This window comes from Podarcis gaigeae (assembly GCF_964106915.1).
Source record: "Podarcis gaigeae genome assembly, chromosome: 1".
Lineage (NCBI taxonomy): Eukaryota > Metazoa > Chordata > Lepidosauria > Squamata > Lacertidae > Podarcis > Podarcis gaigeae.
The window spans coordinates 114,738,061-114,759,678 of record NC_139678.1 but is presented as its reverse complement, the minus strand read 5'-3'; the positions used below and the strand labels follow the sequence as shown (position 1 = coordinate 114,759,678).

The 21,618-nt window shown below is 41.1% G+C and overlaps 1 protein-coding gene across 2 annotated transcripts in view; it reads left to right on the top strand.

Annotated features, from left to right (window-relative positions):
- Positions 1-20,895, top strand: part of AGPS (alkylglycerone phosphate synthase) — a 54,902-nt gene extending 34,007 nt beyond the window's left edge. Inside the window, exons 13-20 of one of the 2 annotated variants that reach the window (XR_014557278.1) lie at positions 1,246-1,322; positions 2,589-2,701; positions 5,963-6,032; positions 6,981-7,042; positions 8,702-8,791; positions 10,306-10,405; positions 11,031-12,219; positions 12,438-12,737. Coding sequence is in view for 1 of the 2 variants with exons in the window: in XM_083708028.1 (XP_083564154.1) it covers positions 1,246-1,322; positions 2,589-2,701; positions 5,963-6,032; positions 6,981-7,042; positions 8,702-8,791; positions 10,306-10,405; positions 11,031-11,088; positions 17,005-17,126 (692 nt within the window). In the remaining variant the exon portion in view is untranslated. Of the gene's footprint in view, positions 1-1,245; positions 1,323-2,588; positions 2,702-5,962; positions 6,033-6,980; positions 7,043-8,701; positions 8,792-10,305; positions 10,406-11,030; positions 12,220-12,437; positions 12,738-17,004 lie in introns of those variants that run through there. The other variant, XM_083708028.1, reaches the window with a different exon arrangement.
- The last annotated feature ends 723 nt before the right edge of the window (positions 20,896-21,618 follow it).

Here is a 21,618-nt window from a genome sequence, read left to right as displayed (position 1 = left end):
TTAATTAGACAACACATTTTTAAGTGATTTAAAACATATATAGTCTCATTTATCTTAGAGGCATTCCTACCTTCTCTCGCACAAGAAGAAATGTTTCTCCACACACGCATCATCTGAAAACAGAGCATACTTAGTTTTTCCATTCTGTTTATTAGTATGCATACTTTGGTAGGTTTAATCAATTAAAACTCACATTATTTTTCAGTTTCTTTGATTGGATGGTGTCCCTAAAGAGAGAAAGCTTAAAAGCAAGACAAAAAATAGACCCCCATTGTACTGGCAGCAGTCATTGTACTAGCAGTCTCCCCCAAAAGCTTGTTGAAATAATAAAAAGAACCATCTTGTGATTCTTACATCTCTTTCCTTCTACCACTACTTTGTTGGTTTATTCTCTTTAAGAAAATTAGAACATTTTTGGGCAGACAGAGCTTGACTGAGGAAGTTGACTTAGGGCTGCAGTTAATGAAGAAGAGCATTTGATTGTTCTAGAGTTGTGGGAGCAGCCTTAGTGAACAAGGGTTCTTTGTTGCATTGGGGCGTGAAATACCATCTCCCACCCCATTCTGACTTGTCAGCAAAAGCTAGATAATGTAGGCAAAAATAATCTGAGACTAGGTAAACATCTCCTAGCACTTCTACTATAGATAGCATTGAGTCAAAGTCTAAGATTGTTATAGAAGTAGTTGTGAAAAATGTCTTACGTGAATGTCTCCACTAGATGAAAAGCTGATCCACAAACAGAACTTCAGCGCTAGGTTTCTCCCATCGGTGTGTGTGTGTGTGTGTGTGTGTTTGTGATCTGTAAAATAAACCGCCAAATTAACTTTTGAATGCATGAATATACAAGTGGCTTCTAAACAAACAAAAATAGGGAATCTACCTGACTTTATGGACGGGACTGGGGAGTAGCAAATACGCCTGTTCTCTGTAGTGCAGAGGTAGTCATTCTGTAGGAAAGAGAATCACAGACTCCTATTTTGATGTACTTTTGTAAGCAGGCAAAGAATTAGACTTGACAGATTTCACCGAGTTTTCAGATTTCTTGCATTTATGCCTAAACGTGCAGGGTTCCCATAAGTCCCTTGCAACAGTGTTAGTGGTAAGCTTATTTTGCTAAGAAATGGAACACTTACTAATAAAAAACTTTAAGCTCCAGCTTTTCAGTCACATTTCCAAATAAAATTCTGAACTCCATTAATATAGTTGTCTTACATTTTTTTTTCCTTTTTCCTAACTCTTGCCAAGGACATGCTCTTAAACCACAGGTTTCTTCAATTTTTACATCTCTTCTGGACGGGTTGAAAAAATTCTACATCACAAAGGTATTTAATTTTTATCCTCTGCCTCTAATTAATTCAGATTCTAAAAGCTTTGGACACACGTGCCTGCAAAAGCACACTGTATAAAATTGCATGTTAGGTCTTCTCTTCTTCCCCCACACCAAATCTTAACCTGGATTTATTTATTTTTTAAAAAAAATGTGCTTAATGTCTACATTAGTCCAGAGTCTAAGGGTGCAAATCTGCCAGCTGTTTTAGTTGAGAGTAGTAGCACAACGGGACGCGGGTGGCGCTGTGGGTTAAGCCACAGAGCCTAGGGCTTGCCGATCAGAATTTCGGCAGTTCAAATCCCCGTGATGGGGTGAGCTCCCGTTGCTCAGTCCCTGCTCCTGCCAACCTAGCAGTTCGAAAGCACGTCAAAGTGCAAGTAGATAAATAGGTACCGCTCCGGCAGGAAGGTAAACGGCGTTTCCGTGCGCTGCTCTGGTTCGCCAGAAGCGGCTTAGTCATGCTGGCCACATGACCCGGAAGCTGTACGCCGGCTCCCTCAGCCAATAAAGCGAGATGAATGCTGCAACTCCAGAGTCGGTCACGACTGGACCTAATGGTCAGGGGTCGCTTTACCTTTACCTAGTAGCACAACACAGGTGGGGAAGAGAGGTGGGAACTTCTGGTGTCAGAGTTCCTGCATTTATCTGAATGAGAAATATTTTTGCGTGTGCATTGACTTGTTGGCCTCATTGACTTGTTGGCCTCTACCATTAGGGTTGGGGGAGGAAAAAAGCGAAACCACACACGCCAATAGGTTGTTCCTGCTAATCTTGATGCCAACATATTAATTCTGTATCCTCCATTATTTTAGCAGCAGAAGTTTGTTGAACTTGGAAAGTTTCAAAATGAAATTTCATTTTCAGAGAATGAAGATTCACTTATTATCAGAAACACCCACATGGCAGTAGTTGTAAATGGTTGCAGAATAGAAAATAATGGATGCTTTACAACACTTCGGTTGCTCTCCCCCCCCCTGCTTGCGTTCGTAAAAGTGAATTTTCAGATTGGTTCTCTTGACGACATCCTCTTGAGCGTTTCTCTTAAGTATCGCACTTTCAAATATGTGCCATGTTACCTTGCAGTATGCCTCTTGTTTATGCTAAAATGCTTGTGAATCTGCTTTAGAAGAGTTGTATTGTGTTCAGAATAAGTTAGGAACATGAATATATTGTAAATGACTTAAAATGGTCGATCAACATGAATAATGGTATCTTGCTGTACTACCTTCCTATAATGGAGATGCCTGTCTTTCCACAGTTCAAAGGATTTGATCCCAATGTGCTATGTGTCACTACCTTGCTTTTTGAGGGAGACAGAGAGAAGGTTCTTCAGCATGAAAAGCAAGTTTACGATATTGCTGCAAAATTTGGGTATGAAACCTTCATATCTTAATAGTTAAGCAATGTGTTGAAAAGTCCAAAATCTTTGTAGAGCTGAAAACCAGAGGCCTTTTATGAAAATTTATGGAAATCATGAGGTATCATGCATTTTTTCAATAATACAAAACCATTTTGGAAAGTGAGAATGAAATTGTAGACATTAACTAAGAGGTTAGTGCATAAAAATGTACCTGAAAACACAAGAGAGTCATTTGAATTTGCTTGAGCAGAAATGTTTGTAGGGACTTAACTGTGATACGAAATTGAATGCATTTTGCCATAGTCCAGTTGAGGTCAGGGCTATTTCCTTTTCTCTGTAGCACACGAAAGGGACTTTTGTGACACTAAACAAACAAATCTTAACGCACTGAAGGAGAGCATTGTTTTGAGCATTATACCTTAATACTGTGCATTATTGACTAAAGCTGTGACTCAGGCCAGCCTGTTTTAAAAAGGAAATTGTATTTAATCAACAGAACTTGATTAATTATATGTATTCCACCTCCTGTCACTGATTGCTCTGTGCTGTTACAAAGGAACAGAAAACATTTCACTTTAATAACAAGCTGAGTAATGATAGGGTGGTTTGTGTCCATCTGGTTTGATTGATTACAGGACTAATCAATGAAACCACGGTGAAGATATTTGTCTGGGCCACAACTTTATTTCCCATTTAAGCAAATTATTACTTAGATCACTGTGTTTAATGGGGAAAAACAGACACTTTGCAAATGTTCTGCGTTACAGGTTCACTAACCTAATATCTGAATGACATGTTACAACGCTCAACCTCCCATTCTCACCAAAATGTCCTTTCAAGAAGCAGTGAATTGAGATTTAAGGGGCAGGCTGATAGGGGACAGAAGTAAAACACCTTCTGAAATATAGATACTTTGTGAACATTAAGCAATTACAGGATAGCCTGGCAGCTTAAAAAGTAGGAGCTGTCCTGCATTCTTGGTCAAACATCTCTGCCCCTCATCCTTTTCTTCTGTTTGCTACCATTGAAGCTAGAAGATGAGGAGAACTGGAACAGACAGCCACTGTTAGCTGTTTTGGCTACTACCCCCAAAACTCAGCTTGTTTCACCTAGAGGCTGTTTTCCTTGTACTTGCTACCTCTTTGCTCTTCTGCCAGAAGAACAAGGGGATAAAGTGTCATCAGCTTATCCAAGAATATCCCACCATGTTGCCCCAGCTGTCAGCTGTTGCCCATGTTGCTAGAATACTGCCGGGCTGCACATGCCTGGTTGGGTTGCAGAATTTTCTCTGCCTCAAATGTGCCAGTGAAACTGAAAATGCAAAAGTCAGCTTACAGGTCAAGTGCCTATATAGCCAGCAGCACAGCCGGGCTAAGCTGCCATTTCGTTTTTCACTGGGGGGACCCCTCACTTGAGGGAAACAGGCATGTAACAAAAACCATGCTTACATGCTGTTTGCATAGAAGTGTTCTCTTTGGCCCCTGAGGTCTTTGAGTTGAAGCTGCATGCTGTTTTTCATTCATTACCATTTGGTATTTGAGAAAAGCTCTTAAATAAAAGAAAATGTTCCTGAAAATCGTGGACATTTCTCTCACAATTTCTATCACACGCTGCTATATCTGAGCAGGCTGAAAGCAAAGAGTAAGGTTACCGTAACTTCCGTCATAGAGCTTCAACATGCTGATGACAACGTAGTGTGTGCATGCTCAGAGGATGACCGCCAAACCATCCTAAATATCTTTGCAAAAGCTTATGAAAATCTTGGCCTATCACTCAGCATCCAAAAACCAAAGTGCTGCACCAACAAGTACAAAATAACCCCTCTGCAGCGCCACAAATCCAACTCAATGGTGTAACGTTGGAAAATGTCGATCACTTCTTCTACCTGGGCAGTTATCTTTCCACAAGGGCCAACATTGATGCTGAAATCCAGCATCGCCTGAGCTCTGCGAGTGTGGCATTCTTCTGACTGAAGTGCAGAGTGTTTGAGGACTGGGACATTCGCAGGGAAACCAAAATGCTTGTTTACAAAGCATTTTGTTCTACCAACCTAACTGTATGCTTGTGAAACATGGACCACTTATAACCGCCATCTCCAACTCCTCAAGATTCCATCAACGGTGTCTCCAAAAATTTGTACACATCACTTGGGAAGACAGGCGAAATAATACCAGTGTACTGGAATAAGCAAATATCACCAGTGTTGAAGCAATGATTCTTCAATATCAACTTCATTGGACTGGTCATGTTGTGCAGATACCTGATGATCGTCTTCCAAAGCAACTGCTCTATTCCGAACTTAAAAATGGAAAACGTAATGCTGGTGGTCAACAAAAGAGGTTTAAAGACTGTCTCAAGGCAAATCTAAAAAAATGTAGTATAAACACCAATAATTGGGAAATACTTGCCTGCAAGCACTCCAATTGGAGAACAGCCTTTACTAAAGGTGTCATGGGCTTTGAAGACACTCAAACTCAGGACGCAAGGGAGAAATGTGCTAACAGGAAGGCACACTTGTCAAATCCACACCGCAATCAACTTGCGCCTGGAAACCTGTGTCCCCACTGTGGAAGGACGTGTGGATCCAGAATTGGCCTCCACAGTCACTTACGGACTCATTGTTTAAACCGTGTGTATGGAAAGACAATCTTACTCGGCTATGAGTGATCGCCAAAGAAAGAAAGAAAGAAGTTAGGTAGTCTTATTTCATACTGCCAGGTAGCAAAAATCTCTCCCTCTTGTCTCTTTCGGATCTCTAGGAGGCCTCAGCTCTATTTTTAAAACTAAATGAGGATTATGAAGGGAAGCTGGACAAAATCTAAATTAGATGTGCCTGTTCTTTAAACCTAGCAAACTAGCAAAAATCAGAAGGGTAGAGGTGACTGTTGCTACTTGAATTTTAAAATAATAAAAGTAAATGAGATATGACTGCCTGTCACTTTGATATTTTGTTCCTACATGCCTTGCATTTTATTTTTCCTTCAGAGAAAATGAGTTTAGGCTGTCCTGCCACTCTGTTATTTTTTTGGGTCAGCTTCTCAAATACACACACATTTAAACTTAATATGTATTTATTTAGAGCATTTGTACCCCAGTCTTCAGCCAAAATGGCTCCCAGAGCAGCTTCCATAAAAATCAATTAAAATGGGGTATTTTAAACGGAACTTAATTTACCTGCCTAAATTCTTGATTGGAAACCACCATGCTGTAAACCATTTCATGCCATAGGAATAACTAATGTAATATGATATTTTACTGTCCTTAAATTATAGTGGTCTGGCAGCTGGAGAAGACAATGGACAGAGAGGATACATGCTAACGTTTGTCATTGCTTACCTTCGGGTAGGTCTCTTATTTTATTTACTTTTTTAAAAAAAACTCAGTTTCCCATTATGTATTGTGCTGTTGTGTATATGAGACAAGGAAGGGGGGGAGCTGTTGCATATTTTAATGGTTCAGAGTTTTTTCATATACAAAAGAACAACATGCATATTGGGCTACTCCGCTTTCCTGTTACACTTCCTAAAAAATTGTGCAGTTGCAAACTTTTGCCTACAGGATGCTTTCGACCCCATGACAAATGAATCGGTCAGCTTTAGTAGTTTGGGAAGGATTAGATGGGGGAGGAAGTTTGAATCCAGGTCTGTCCACATTCTCTCCCCCCACCCCACCCCAAAACAGCTTGAACAAAGATCTCTCAGCTACCTAGCCCTGAGCATCTCATTAGGTAGATATATGAAGGTCAGTAGGCACTGTCAGGAACAGGCCAGCAATGAGGTGAGGCCATTTGATTTTGGCAGCAGATCTGACCCCACCATTGCACTGTTATCGAGGAGAGGTGAGGGGAAGACAGGGTCCTAGAGTCGTCCCTCCTGCTTCCCAAGGCCCAGTTAGTGCTTTTCCAGTTTGGGGAAGGAGGTAGAAGGGCTCTAGGACCCTGGCAGAGTTATGCCTCCTTCTCAAAACCCAGTGCATCACTTAGTCTGCTTTGGGGACTCAGTGGCGAATCTCTTCCTGATTAAAAAAAACAACATTTGACCTGATAACATGTCAGCTGTGTTCCTGATGTCTAAAGGCTGAAAAGACTCTAGCAATTTGAAGTAGTTGGTAGAATAAACAAATTTACGCACTAGGTCCTGGGAGTACGCTAGGTCTCTTTGACAAATTAATATTCTCAGAATATTAATACACTTGAATGTTTTGGGTTCTGTAATTATACAAAATAGCAGGTTTGAGGCCTATAGATACATAACTTTAGGAGTTCTAATCTGCAAATGATCTCCTCTATAGGACCTGGGCATGGATCATTATATAATAGGAGAATCGTTTGAAACGTCTGTTCCCTGGGACAGGTAAAATCAGTTCATTTTCTGTTTTTGCATTGTCTGAAGTTGTAAAAGCTGTGCACCATATGAAAAGGGTCACAAAGGTTTTGAAAATTATTAAGGTGAGATTATACATTTTTCAGGCCATGTGTGACCTACTTTTGCAGTAGAATTTCTAATGAGGCTTCTTGTTGAATTAAACAAGCCACTGATTTTTATCCAAGGATATATTGAGAAAACAGCTAATTTCTCTCAGCTGATAAGCAAGTGAATGGCTTCCTGTATACATAATTGTTTTCCGTAGACTATCCAAATCTAGTCCTATTGTTCTACAATTCTAGGAGGTCGTTGGGCTCAGATAGTATCTAGAGCTTCATCATGTTCCACATGCATAGTTGTTCTTAACTGTTATCAATTTCCAAATACAATATTCATGTCCTACAACATGCATAAACACAATTTTCTGGGTTAGGCCTTCCATTTGTGAGAAGCTTCTCTATATCTATACCGTATATTACGTAACTTTGACTGACTTCAGGATCATGGCAGTTTTGAAACAACAAATGTAGATTTAGTTCACGTGAAATACTTGCATCCCATGCAAACAGTTTGCAAGCCATGCCCATCGACATCTTAAAGGTAAAGGGACCCCTGACCATTAGGTCCAATCGTGACCGACTCTGGGGTTGCGGCACTCATCTCGCTTTATTGGCCGAGGGAGCCGCCATACAGCTTCCGGGTCAGGTGGCCAGCATGACTAAGCCACTTCTGGCGAACCAGAGCAGCGCACGGAAACGCCGTTTACCTTCCCACCGGAGCGGTACCTATTTATCTACTTGCACTTTGACATGCTTTCAAACTGCTAGGTTAGCAGGAGCAGGGACTGAGCAACGGGAGCTCACCCCGTCATGGGGATTCGAACCGCTGACCTTCTGATCAGCAAGTCCTTGGCTCTGTGGTTTAACCCACAGCGCCACCCGTGTCCCTATATCGACATCTTATATAGGAGCATTTACAAAGTAAGTGTGGGCCATGTTATCTGTTGCAGGATTAACGTTAGGAGGAGCTTGGCAGAAATATATGGTATCTGCTTTGTCAGATTATGCAGTACATACACCTAACTAGAAGAGGATTCCTAAGTAGTGAGCTGTTGGGCAAAATATTGCAATAGATGCCACAGCTGTAACAAAGAAGGAAATGTTTTTGAGAAACAAGGAAATACAGCATGCGCGCGTACACACACCAGCACTGTGTTCAAAACTCTTCCTCCACCAGGAGCAGCCCATTAGTCCTGGAGAGCTATGTGACTTTTTACATTTCTTTTCCTCTGTAAACTCAGCCATTTTCTTTTTGCATTGCAAACGTTAGTATGTCTAAACATTGCATTTAGAATCCTACTCAACTTTATTCTTTTCTGGCAACCTGTGTTTTAAAGCAAACAAGCTGAATTTAACCTTGGCTCCCTAACATTTATAAACTTACAGTGCTGACAGATAAAATTCCACAACAGACTTAAACTTAGAATCATTTCTTTTAACGAAACAAAATGTACTTCAATTTAACATAAATTGTAAAAAAAAAAAAACCCTACTGAAATGCAATATAAATCTCACATAAACCTCTAATAAATATGTACAGAAAATAAGCGGACATTTCTTTCAACTTCTCTGTTATATTTTGTTTCAGGGTTCTAGATCTTTGCCGAAATGTGAAGGAAAGAATAGTACGAGAATGCAAAGAAAGAGGCGTTCAGTTCCCACCTTTCGTTTCCTGTCGGTAAGACACATTAAATTTCAGCTGCCTATGAAATTGAATGTAATCAATCTAAATTAAGGGCAGTAGCAGTCTTGATATTCTTTTGATTTGAGGTGGTTGGGGGGAAAGGGCCAGATCTTGGTTTTGGGACACCACGACCATACTGTCTGATAGATCCACCCTCTCCCGCTACCCAATGCCAGGATTGGTGGTGGTTTATCATTTTTTTCCTGTACATATGCAAATACCAAAGTGTAACAGTGTGTACATTATGGCATCGGTGAAGCAGAAGTGTACGTAGGTCAAAAAAATCAGAATTGTATTTCTCATTGTGTTGCTACTTTTCCCCTTTTGGCCCTATTAGTGAGTGCTGATAGCCATTTTTACCTAGTAAAGCTATCTTGTATTTACCGTATTTTTCGCTCCATAAGGCGCACCGGACCATAAGGTGCACCTAGTTTTTTTTTTGGGGGGGGGAATCAAGAAAAAACATCTTATCCCCCCCCAGCCCCAAAGAGAAAAAAGCTTCTCCCAGAGCTTCTGGGGCTGTCACGGGAAGCCTAGGGTCCCCCCCCCCCCAGCCCCAAAGAGCAAAGAAGCTTTGTTTTTAGCCGCGGGGCTGAGGTGGGGGAAGCCCGAGCTTCCCCCGACCCCAGCCCCCAGAAAAGGTCGGGGAGCGGCGGCAAGGTTGCGTGCAGCCTTGCCTCTGTTCCCGGAGCTTGCGGGGCTGGCGGGGGAAGCCTGGGTTCTCCCCCAGCCCCAGGGACCACACATTCGCTCTATAAGACGCACAGACATTTCCCCTTAGTTTTTAAGAGGGAAAAAGTGTCCTATGGAGCGAAAAAACATTTCCCATTGTCCATAGCATAGCTGTCAATGTTTCCCTTTTTTAAAGGGAAATTCCCTTATTCCAAATAGGATTCCTCGCAAGAAAAGGGAAAAGTTGACAGCTATGGTCCATAGTGGTCTTCATCAAGCATAGTCCTTCCCTTTCTTGCACCTCGAGTATTTTAATGTGTTAAAACGAAATTGTGGGTTTCGTTTTTTAAGAGGCAGCTTTTGTGCCTTTCTGGTCATTGCAACTCAAAAAGTATATTGTAGAGTTGGGAAAGGTTCAGACAAGGGCAAAACGGTCCTGGGGATTGGAGTTCATAACATGATACGTGGCACAGAGAAAGCAGATCGAGAAAGGTTTTTCTCCCTCATTACACTAGAACTCTTGGGCATGTGGTGAAGCTGAATGTTGGAAGATAAAAGCAAGTGCATAGTTAAATCATGGAGCTTGCACCTACAGGTGATAGGCACCCAATTAGATATCTTGGAAAGAGCATTCAGCAAAGGTTATCAGCAGCTGCTAGCCCCAATGGCTATGTTGTGCCTCCATAGTACACCATCTTGTCAACCACGGTGAGAACAGGATGCTGAACTCAATGGGCCTAATCCAGCAGGGTCGGCTTACATTATTATGTATAGAACAGTGTGCTACTTGATCTAACAAATACCATTTTTATATATAAAAAAAAAACAACTCACAGGGTGACGCAGACCTACGATGCTGGCGCCTGTGTCTATTTCTATTTGGGCTTTAACTACAGAGGATTAAGCGACCCTGTTCACGTTTATGAAGAAATAGAGGTAATTGTAACTATTCGTCGCTTTCATGTTATGTAAAACTTGGCTGTAGTAACTCGTTCACTATAACAAGTAAAACTGCAAGTTAGAGGCGGACACCTTGTGGTCAGAGGTTTCGCTGATGAGATCCTCCCACCAGGAAAAAGTGGGGAACAGTTTCTGCTGATTGCTCCCCCCCACAAAGAGAAGCTGCTCCGGAGGGCTGGGGAAACCTACAGAACAAGGTCGGCAAGGAGAAGTGTGGAATTGTTGTCCCCCACCCCAACCCCTTCCTCAATTCCACAAACAGAAGGAGCCCTTTTTGTAGATGGCTCCAACCCTGCATATGTCAATATTCCAAGCTGAGATGCTTCCTTATCTTTGCCAGCCTTTGAGAGGAGTTGTACCTCCTTCATTTATGTGGACTTCCAGTAACGTGTGGTGGAAACCTATCCCCCAATAGGGGGGCGGGATACAACTATTTTGCAATATGCAAGCCGATTCTAAACTTGGCAGAATGTGTAAATAATCTCGATTGCATTGTGTTGTTTGTTTGCTAGTATTTAAAACGAATGAAAGGTGTGTGATTATCCAGATTGCTACATCAACATTGAGCTTAGTGACTAATTAAGTTATTTGCATTCTTTAGATGTCAGCTAGAGATGAAATCCTTGCTAATGGAGGAAGCCTGTCACATCATCATGGAGGTAATGTTTCCAGTTGCTTACATAAGCAGTGTTTGATACCTGGTTTTGTTAAACCTAGCATTGTGCGGTTAAACCTAGCATTGTGGTGCTACTTGTGTTATGCAGGAGAGCTTTGGGAGACTTATCATGAACACGACTTTCAAGGTTTTGACGTGGTTATCTTCTGTGATGATGCTGAGCTTGGTTCAGTCCATGTTTTAAAGCGAACTGATCTGATTTGCATTTCATGCGCTAATACCCAGATCCATAACACATAGCTATCCTTCAGATTGCACACTTCTCCAAATGTTGCGACACAGTTAAGTAGTAGAAAATGGGATGGAGCAGACATATGACTGACCACATGTGTGAAACTAAGTGATTAGAAATAGACCAATACTTCCAACCCTAGGTAACTCCTATTTTAAGTGATTGTCAGAAGAGATATTCTCCTGCGCCCCAGCCAAGGGGCTGCCGATGAAAACCTTTCTGCCTCAGGAAGGTGGCTCAGGAGCACATTAAGCCAGTGCTTCTGGATCTGCACGGACTCCCTAATGGTTTCTGAGCACAAGTTGATACGGTAGCATCGGTAGCTAGTTGGCACTAGTCTCCCTCCTTTCCTATATGCCATCATTATAACTGCAGTATGCTAAAACCAGTGGTCTGACAGTTCTTTATCAACCCTGTGCTGTCCGTATGACTGGCGAGGGTGTAGTGGGAAGGAAGTGTCTTGGAAGGAAGGTAGTAGTATACCCTGAGCTGCCTACGCCGTCACGGACTGTTCCAAGGCTGCAGTATTCAGTTTGGGGTTAGGCCATGTGGGCGTCTTGCCCCTGCTGTCTCATTGGTTCCTCTGGCCCTTCAAGGGTACAGCCTGACACTGCAGCAGAGAGCACCACACACCAGAAACATGTTGAGACTCTTAATCTCAGGGTCATGGGTTCAAGCCCCATGTTGGGTGAAAGATTCCTGCATTGCAGGGGGTTGGACTAGATGATCCATGTGATCCCTTCCAACTCTAAAATCCTATGATTCTATGCATCAGGATAAATATATAAGTATATTCAAAATGTCTTACGGTGGCCTGTCCTGATCCCAGAGATAGAAAAATGGCATGCAATACTGTTGCAAAAACTGAGCGTGGGAGAATTTGCTAGAATGGTGTATAGTGGTACCTCGGTTTTTGGACATCTCCGTTGCCGAACGTTTTGGTTTTCGAACGCCGAAAACCCGGAGGTAAATGCTTCCGCTGCGTATCTGTTGTTTTTCACATCTTTCTCTGTTGACTTGGCAGACTGCCCTTTGCACCTCGGTTTTCAAATGTTTCGGAAGTCGAACGGTCTTCCAGAAGGGATTACGTTCGAAAACAGAGGTACCACTGTACAAGGAATTATGAATTCAATGGCTATAATCCCGGCACATTGGGCGCTTTTCCCCTCCATCTTGTAAATCGCCTTGAGATGGTTGTTTAGAAGGCAATTAATAAATCAATGGTGTCAATCGTCTTCTATGGCGTAGATCACATGATGAAAAAACCTTGAAACTCCCATTTCCCCGCTTTGCCAATGGCGTTTCTGTGGTGATCTGATCTAATATTGTGTGTTAAATTCCTCCTGTGTATCTTAATGTTCCTGGAGTTTACTGTTCAGGATGAAACTGGTTGTATCCTTTTTAAAAAATTATTATTTACTGACCTTCAGGCCTTCCCATGACATTCCCAGCATTACTTTTTAGTTCCTCTGTGAGGAAGAATATTGATGCAATTCCTCTTCAGTGTTTGCCCTATAATTGTGATTAATAACAGTTGCTTTCACTATCTGGAAACAGACAGCCTGGTTAGTCTGCCTACAATCATGTTGTGATAAATGGAGCTATTTTAACTCCGGTTTTGTGTATCAAACAAAACAGATGTAGTCTGAGACTTGGGGCTATAAGGAATATAAAGCCTGTTTAATTCAATCTTCATGGTGTTTGTTGTTTTAAGGAAGGGACTGAATAGTTTATACAGCAGAGTTTATTCTAGAAACTTAAATAGTTACCATTTCCGCATGCAGCAACTGTTCACTCTAAGGGACACGTTCCTGAGGAGCAGCCACCTGCTGTTGAAACAAAACTTGAGACACTTAAGAGAAGTTGCTTCAAAAAAAACCCAACTTCATAAATAAACCAATAAAGAACAATAAAAAGGTTAAGTATATAGGTAGCTCGTTTAACCTAAAACTCATTGAATGCCAACCTTCAACAAGAGCTAATAATAGAGAGAACATGGCATAATGAATATGCAATGTCAACTAAGGGCTTGAAGCAAAATGCTCAGCGAAATTCTCCTTTTTCCATCCGATGGTCCTCCATCCAATGGGAGCATATTTTCATCAATTGGGGCAACTTGGGTGTATGTTCCACACTCCCATCTAGAGCCAGTCTGGACTTTTTCTTCTTCCCTTCCATGCCCTCATCACTATTCTCCAAAATGCCAGAAAAACAGGGGAGTGTGGATTGCGGACCTTTCCGTGTCTGAGACTTGCATTAGCAAGTCTTATTTCTAGTCACAGGCTGCTCAGTGTTGCCAGTTGCTGGTACCAGTCTACAGATATGTGCTGGGGATTCACCTAAGCAGTCCCATCGGTGGAAGCCCTGAGCAAGGACTTCTCCTTCTGCAATAGTCCTCTCCTCCCTGCCCCGAAATTGACTTGGGGAAGGGATTGGGACAATGCCTAGAACAGTGTGTGTGCGTTGTAACATCTGGCAAGCTGCAGTGCTTGCACAGACTGGAAGAGTTTGATGTTGAATTGCACCCCTCAGATTATGCTAAGCATAGCAGAATGTTATAACACATTTTCATTGATGATCCTGGAGTGTTACGAGTATAAGTGCCCAGAAGGAAAACACCATGTGTGGTGAAAAGGCTCTCAAAAATCTACCAAAAGTTCTAGGTTCTTAAATACTGTTAGTGATTAACAGTGGTGTCCAAATTTGATGAAGTGAAGGGCCATGAGGGCCGGCCAAAGTTGTTGACCTTTTTTTAGGATTAAGTTGTTGAGGGTTTCTTTAGGATTTTACCCCAGGAAATAAACTGCCACAGGGGCCAGATTAAACAGAGGATTTTGGACATGCCTAGATTAAAATGTCTTAGGCTTCATCATTTTGTGCCTGTTTCCATTGAACATATTGCTCAGCTGATATGTGCACACAAGGTTGTGGTTAAAAGCCATTACCCCCATTTAGATGATATTTATGGGTTAATTGAACAAATGGTGGTTGTGCATTTTCAACCCGCAATTGTAGTTTAGAGTCTCAAGTCACCTAACTATGACATCAGAGCAGACCAGCTAATGATATTAAGAGGGAGGGAAGGCAGGTGAAAGCAAGTATTGCAATGGATAACTGGTCAGGACTGCAAATAAGCCTAAATGCAGCCTGTCAGCCATGATAGGCTCTACACTAATTATTGCAAAAAAATACTCAATTACTATGCTACAGGTTGTCTTGCAGGCAAAAAGCCTACAAGACAGAAGCAGATCTAGATTAAAGGCACACTCACCCAGTGACTGCTGCATGAACAGATACTTTGGATCTGTGAAATAGCCATCACATATCAGCTATCCCAGAATGGTCCAAGGGAGTTCGCTAGTAGAAAGTACTCACTGAGAAGTCATGGATTTATGCAGCCAGGTGGACAGGAAGTTTGTATATCTCTAGCTCAGTGGTAGAGCACTTCCTGTGCATGGAAGAATCCTTGGCATGTCCAGGGAGGAATGAGAAAGTCTCCCTGCAGGCCGGAAACACCGGCGAGCCATCTGATTCAAATATTCTTTTTGTTCCTCAAGGAAGACAAAATGGTGTTGCTCTTTTTTTAAACGAAACCTTGGTTAGCCCACATAGTTGTGGATAAGCACTAAAGACATGCAGCTTGTAACTTTATGGAACAAAGGGGTTAATTTTTTTATCATCAAATGCGTTCATAAAGGACCACCAGTGTCCGCCGTACGGCTTCTCCTCCCCCCCCCCCCTTGGCTTTCCGGTTCGCTAATCAAATGTATGTTAGATTTATTATTGCAAAAGTATAAAGCATAGAGAATGTGACAAGATAGATGTGTAAATTATCACTCTGACAGAACTAATGATGCACTCCGAGCACCTTCTGTTTTCAAGCACTTGGTGAGCGACTTCATTAAATATGCAATGGCTGTTTGGTGCAGCGGCTGAGAGATCAGTTCAGTCCCTCGTGGAATTGCATTATGACTGGAGGTGGGGGAAAGGCAGGCATGCTAGCTGTCGGACATCCTGCTGTGGCTTTAATGTGCTCCATCTTGTTGGACCAGTTGTTTTCGGTCTTCTTGAGACAATTACATCCATAACCACAGGATACGTTCGCCGAAACAATATTACGGATAATAGCAGATAATAGCATAGACTATTCATTGTCTCTTTAGCTCTAACTGGAATGTGGGTGGCTGGACTTGAGAGATCTCTGCCGTCCTTGGAACAGCCTTGCCAAATTGAGAATAGGAATATGGTCACAGGAAAAGGCCCATCTTTTTCTAACGAAATGTACATTTTCCATACTCTCTCCAAACCACACTGCTTATACGTTTGCGGTTGCCATATGAATTTGATGCCAATAATTGGCTTGTGCTTTTGCCAAATACTTAGAAAACAGATCAGGCTTTTTTTTCTCCTAGCCATTGCTGTTCAGTCAGCTCTGCAACACGGTTTGTATTCCTCAGAGAGAAGAAACAAAAATGCTCTGCTCTCCTTTGGTAATCCCCATCATTAATTATTTGAACGACACTTTAGGTAGAATGGGCCATGCAAGATGGGTTGAATTTAGTTGCAAATACGTGGAAGAGGCAGGGGCTGTGGCATATTGGCTTATACAAATGGATCGTGCCCTTTGTTTGTTTGTTACATTTATATCGCGGCTTTCCTCCCAACGGAGCCCTGGTTGAAGCTAGCAAATATAAATGGGTGTCTGCCTTGATAAGTATTTTAATTATTTAATTATTAAGTAATTAACAGCCATTAAAAGACACAACTGATGGTTAATAATAAAAAAATCTGTACTTTTATGTTGGAATGTTGTAGATCCGCAACTGTATTTGAATTTTTTTTATTGTTTCATCTGGTCGCCCTTGGGCTCTTTGGGGAGAAAGGGTGGGGTATAATTTTAATTAATAAAATAAATAGATTATCATTGAAGTCAGAAAACTGAGTTATGATATCCTAGGCAATATGAGTGCTAAGTCGCACAAAAGTCCTGGCAACTGTCATGGCGATCTTCGTTGTACACATAGTTAACAGCACAATCGTATATATGTTTACTCAGGCGTAAGTTCCATTGAGCTCAGTGGGGACATCCTTCCAGGTAACTGGGTATAGGATTTCAGCCTTAAGTTCAACCACCCACTTTTGTGAGAAACGTGCTTCCTGGCTTGTTAGCCAGATTGTTTTGATTATTATTTTTTTAGTAACTTCCTGCAGCTGCATCCACTTTGTGCATGTTTAAGTGCTCAACATTTAAAAAGCCTCTTTGTATGAAAGCCTACATATTTTTGTATATCTAAAAAAGAGTAAGCCTTAGGATTGGTGTTTCCTTTGCCGTATCTCAATATATCCTGCTCACAGCGTTCAAAATATATGCAGCTTTAATTTAATTTTTAATGTGACGCACCATCTTGGCTTAAACTTTATCTAAATTTCATACTTTGTAAAGAGAGTAGGCAGTGTGGAACACAGGCTTCCTCTGGGAGTACATCGAGCTTAATGAGCTTGATAGTCTGGTGGGCTCAATAAATCAAATAAAGCAAAACATTTCTCATTTTTGAATAAAAGCATTTATCACCCAGTGTTTGTTCATTCATGGTCACAAGATTGATTGGCTCCTGCTATTATGGTGAATATTAAAGACTTTTTCCCCCCTTCCCTTTTTCTTTCCAGTGGGCAAGTTACGGAAGCAGTGGCTGAAAGAGAGCATCTCAGATGTTGGCTATGGGATGCTGAAATCTGTCAAACAATTTGTGGACCCCAATAACATCTTTGGAAACAGGAACCTTTTATAAGCCTGGTTACTATCCAAAGTGAAATTACACACAAAAAAGCGATCGTTTATGAGTCTCATGGCTATCCCAGTGTCCAGATATAGCGTGGACCCAATTTGAAAGCTGTTTACTCCTTACATCTTTAATTTTCTTCAGTTAAATGTGATCATACAATTTACTCATAGCACACTTCCCACAGAGTACTCCAGAACGTTTCTCACACACAACCAGCCCAAAGTATACTGATGTCAATCTAACTGATAACCTGTTTGGATGGCTTCCCCTGCTATAGTGCAAGAATAGCTAAGGCAGATACTAAATGTTTCTGTCATAGGAGACGTTCTTGACAAAGCAACACTCCTGAGAAGCAGATGAAAAATGGGTTTATATTTCTATAAAACAGCTTTTCTATTGAAATTTTTAAACAAACAGGCGATGAAATTTATGCCATGCTGCAATTTTTTTAAAAAACAAAACCCGAAAATAATTTTGGATTACTAGTTCCCCCTATCTGGTATTACTTGAAAGCATTAGTTCACAAAGTGTAGTCTCAATAGCATTTGTAACTTTATGTTCTGAACAATACTTACTGACTCCAAAAAGCAAACATTTATTTTTAAATACAGAAAAACACACTATATTTTTTAAACAAAGTGTAGTGCTTTCATAATTTTGCCCTGCTGATTCTTTTACAGGGCAAAATTTCCCAAGTAGACAAATGGTCCTGTTAATTCTGAAGTGTAATTTGGAGTTTCGGCCATTTCCATTCTGAAACAGTCTATTTTAAATTTTGACTCCTAGCTATGAGTGTAATAATTTAGTCCACAAAAATAAAATGTCATGCTTTTCTAAACAGTATCAGAAAGCATTAGAATGGAACCTACCTTAGAATTGTTAAAATAATTTAATTCTGCCTATAAATACCTACATTTTTAGGCACCAGTTATTTGTTTAAAGTTTTTTCAGATATATATATATATATATATATAGAATACCTGAAATTGTGACACTCACCCCCCAAAATAACGTTTATGTTAATGTCTGCTAGCAATTGGTAATAAATGTGAAGTTTAAATACATCTGTTAAACATCCTGTTCTGATCTCCTAAATTTTTGCTATTTAATCTTAACCCAGCATGTCAACTCAAAGCAGTGTATGGTCAAATCATAGCTACTGCATTCATGCCCTAAAACACCTTCAAAACAGACCCAATGCATAATATCTCATGACGATTGTCAGTTTGCTATTGGTCTTACCAGAACTCATGAAAGCAATCCAGATAGTCCTTTTAAAAATTTAATCCACAAGAGGTTTTTTTTAAAAAATTGCAGCGTGATAGGCCTGAACAATTACTCTCTACTAAAGTCTGTACCTATAGTAAACATTAAGACTGAGCACAACATTAAGATTTTTGTTTCTTAACCATGTACAAGGTATCCTCATTGGCAACAATCTGGTTACACCAGGGTACTCAGTTTTGTATTTGATAGGAAAAAGAGTGTTTTCATGTGCCTAATGAGCACCATATCTAGGATCAGATGTTTGTTTCAGGGAATAAAATTGCCTTTTTGATAGCAAAAGTTTAATTTCCTGATTATTTTTGCTTGCTCTGACCAAGTTTATTCTATTTCCAAATGTGTAGTTTCACTTATGGTGCTTAATTGATTTACTTAATTATTATAGGCTTCCTAACCCTTTGTTACTGAAAATTGCACAGGGAAATGCCCTATGGGGATATTTTTCATAAGTTTATAGATAAATAGATGACAAGGAGTGTTCAAATCATGAAGTATAAACTTGTGTCTTGTTCACACTGTCCTATCTAATGAAGTAACTGGGGGGAGCTGCAAAAAGTGGATAGGTTTTGAGGGGAAAGATACAATGCAGATTACTGTGAACATATTGTAAATTGCTTTACTTACGTCTATTTTGCTAGACCTTTTTTCGTTTTCTTCCTTGTTGAAATGGTTAAATTGTTTGGAGCGTTAGCAAGAGCACCTGTAAAACATATGCAAGTGTGTGAGTGCTAATTCAAAAGACTGAGATGCTCATTAAAAAGTGAAAATTTTCAAATGGAAAGCTATTTACAGTGTATTCATGACACACCAACAGGGCCAAAAGTATTGGTGAAGGATACGCAAGAACATCCATTTAGCTTTCTCTAATGGCGATTTGCAACATCCTACCATCTTTTCACTGAAGTTGTAAGACTTGAATCACTCACTCTTGACTAGGCTTCCAAAGGACCATATATGTGCAACCATACACAACGCCAGCATTCTGCTGGCCTTCAGGAGTGACATCTGGGAGGAGATGGCAGAGAACCCTCCAGATCAGTATCTAGTGTGGTGCTAAGGGTTGACCAAAAATGGAGGCAGGTATAGAGCTATTTTAGAGGCACACACTTGGTTTTGGGGCGCCTGGCCATAATCTGAACCCTCCTGACCATTCATTTTGCTGAAGGTTCAAGATGTCTGCAGTATTGCAGTGCCTCATGGTAGGGAGGAGCTGGCATTCAAAATGCAACACTGCTTTCCATGCCCCCTTTCCATCTGACCAGAAGCAAACGAGAGGGGTGACCTAGAGATTCTGTGTTCTTGCTAAAACCATTGGAACCTCTCATTGAATGCTAAGCTGGTGAAGCAGAGCCTTCCTTGGTTGCTTTTAAGCAGGGGATGTGTAAAAACAACAACACACCGCTGCATGCTGATTGGCAAATCTGAATTCCCAGCACAATGCTGTGAGTGTCTTCAAATAAGGGGTGACTCAAATCCCACAGGACGTACATAGTGTAACTCTTTGGATTCCTAGGATTTTTTAATCTTCTGTTTAAAATTTGAGCGTTGTAGCTGAACTGTCAGTGTGATATCGGGGCAGAGCATAATTCCGTTTAAAATATGGCATAGTTGGCCATATTTTCATTTACTCTTTTACTCCAATGCCACAGTAATGGGCAGGATCCAAAGAACCAGGAAACGTATTCCACACACCTGAGGCCTTGAGTGGTGCTTGCATGCATGGAGAATTGCAATCTGTTTAAATCTGTTAGGAGTTTCCATAGCAGTTTGTGGTGTTGTGAAGGGGAAGAGAACCTAGAATCCCACGGGTGATATGTGAGCTGTGTTGTGTGCTTTAAAAAAAGCTCTTTAGGTCCTGGCTAAAACCCATTTTCTATTTTGGCAGAGTTCACGCCTGTAAAACATGTTACTGACTGTTACATCTTTTTGCAATGGGGTTAGAAGGTTAGATGCAAGGTTCTTGCCAGTCCATAGGTTTTTTGGTTCAGAAATCTGTGGGAAAGTTGGGTTTCCTTCTTAGGAATTTTTTCACACTGAGGGGGCCTCTTATTCTAAGGACCAAACCAGGTTACGTTAAGTGTGTCTATGCACGAGAATCATAGTGGTGGTTTTTAATGGCAGTGGAGTGGCAATGTGGGTCTGGACTGCAACACAGTAGAGAGCTAACCCCTTCTGCTACCCCTGCAATATCAGTCCAAATTGGAGTCTGCCACAGCTGCATTTTTGTTGTTATTATTGCACACGCGAAGACTTATGTAACATAACAACTTTGGGGCCCTAGATTAAATTCACCAGTCTTGTCCACTAGAATACTAACCAACTAAAAAAATACAATTGAGCTTTTGGCTCATAGCGGGAAACCATGTTTATCATATACTGAACAGGTAATTGTACAACCACAGTTATAATGTTGAGATTATAAAAGCTTATTAATCGAACAAAATGTTCCTGAAATTTCTCCTTAAGCTGATTAAATTAATACTTTTTCAAATGGCTGGTTGTTTTTTATTCATTGCCAAGTAACCAGAGAGGCTACAGCAGCACCTGAAACTTTGGGCATCTTATGGAAATAAAAAAGCTTAAGGATGTGGATCTGTAACATTAACTGGGTGGATATAAGCTCAGCTTTGGGGGAGGAAAGGAGGTTAGAGCAGGCGTAACCATGGAAGAAGACGGCTGTTTTCAGGTTTTAAGAGTGACCAGCAACTGGTGGTCACTTAATATCTTGGTTGATGAGGCAGCCTCAGAGTGGTTGGATTTCTCAGATTTTCTTTTTTGCCTACCCTATAGCAGCCCCAGGGATCTATATTAGCCTGGTACGTTTTGGTGCAACAATGGAATACATCCTATGAACTATGCTGTTTTTGGCATTAAACTTGATTTTTGTGTGTGAGATGGATGGGCACATATGATCTGGGGTGGTTTGGCTTAGCAGTTTAGGCTCGCCAAGCAAACCTGCAGTTGTTTGGGGTGGACACAAAAAGGGGAATAGTGTGTGACCTGCGCAGTCAAACCTCGGTTGTCGAACTTAATCCATTCCAGAAGCCCGTTTGGCTTCTTGAAATGTTTGACAACCGAGGCATGGCTTCCGTTGGCTGCAGGAACTTCCTGCACTCAAGTGGAAGCTGCATTGGATGTTCGGCTTCTGAAAAACATTCGAAAACCGGAACACTTCTAGATTTTCGGCGTGTGGGAGCTGAAACGTATGGTAACG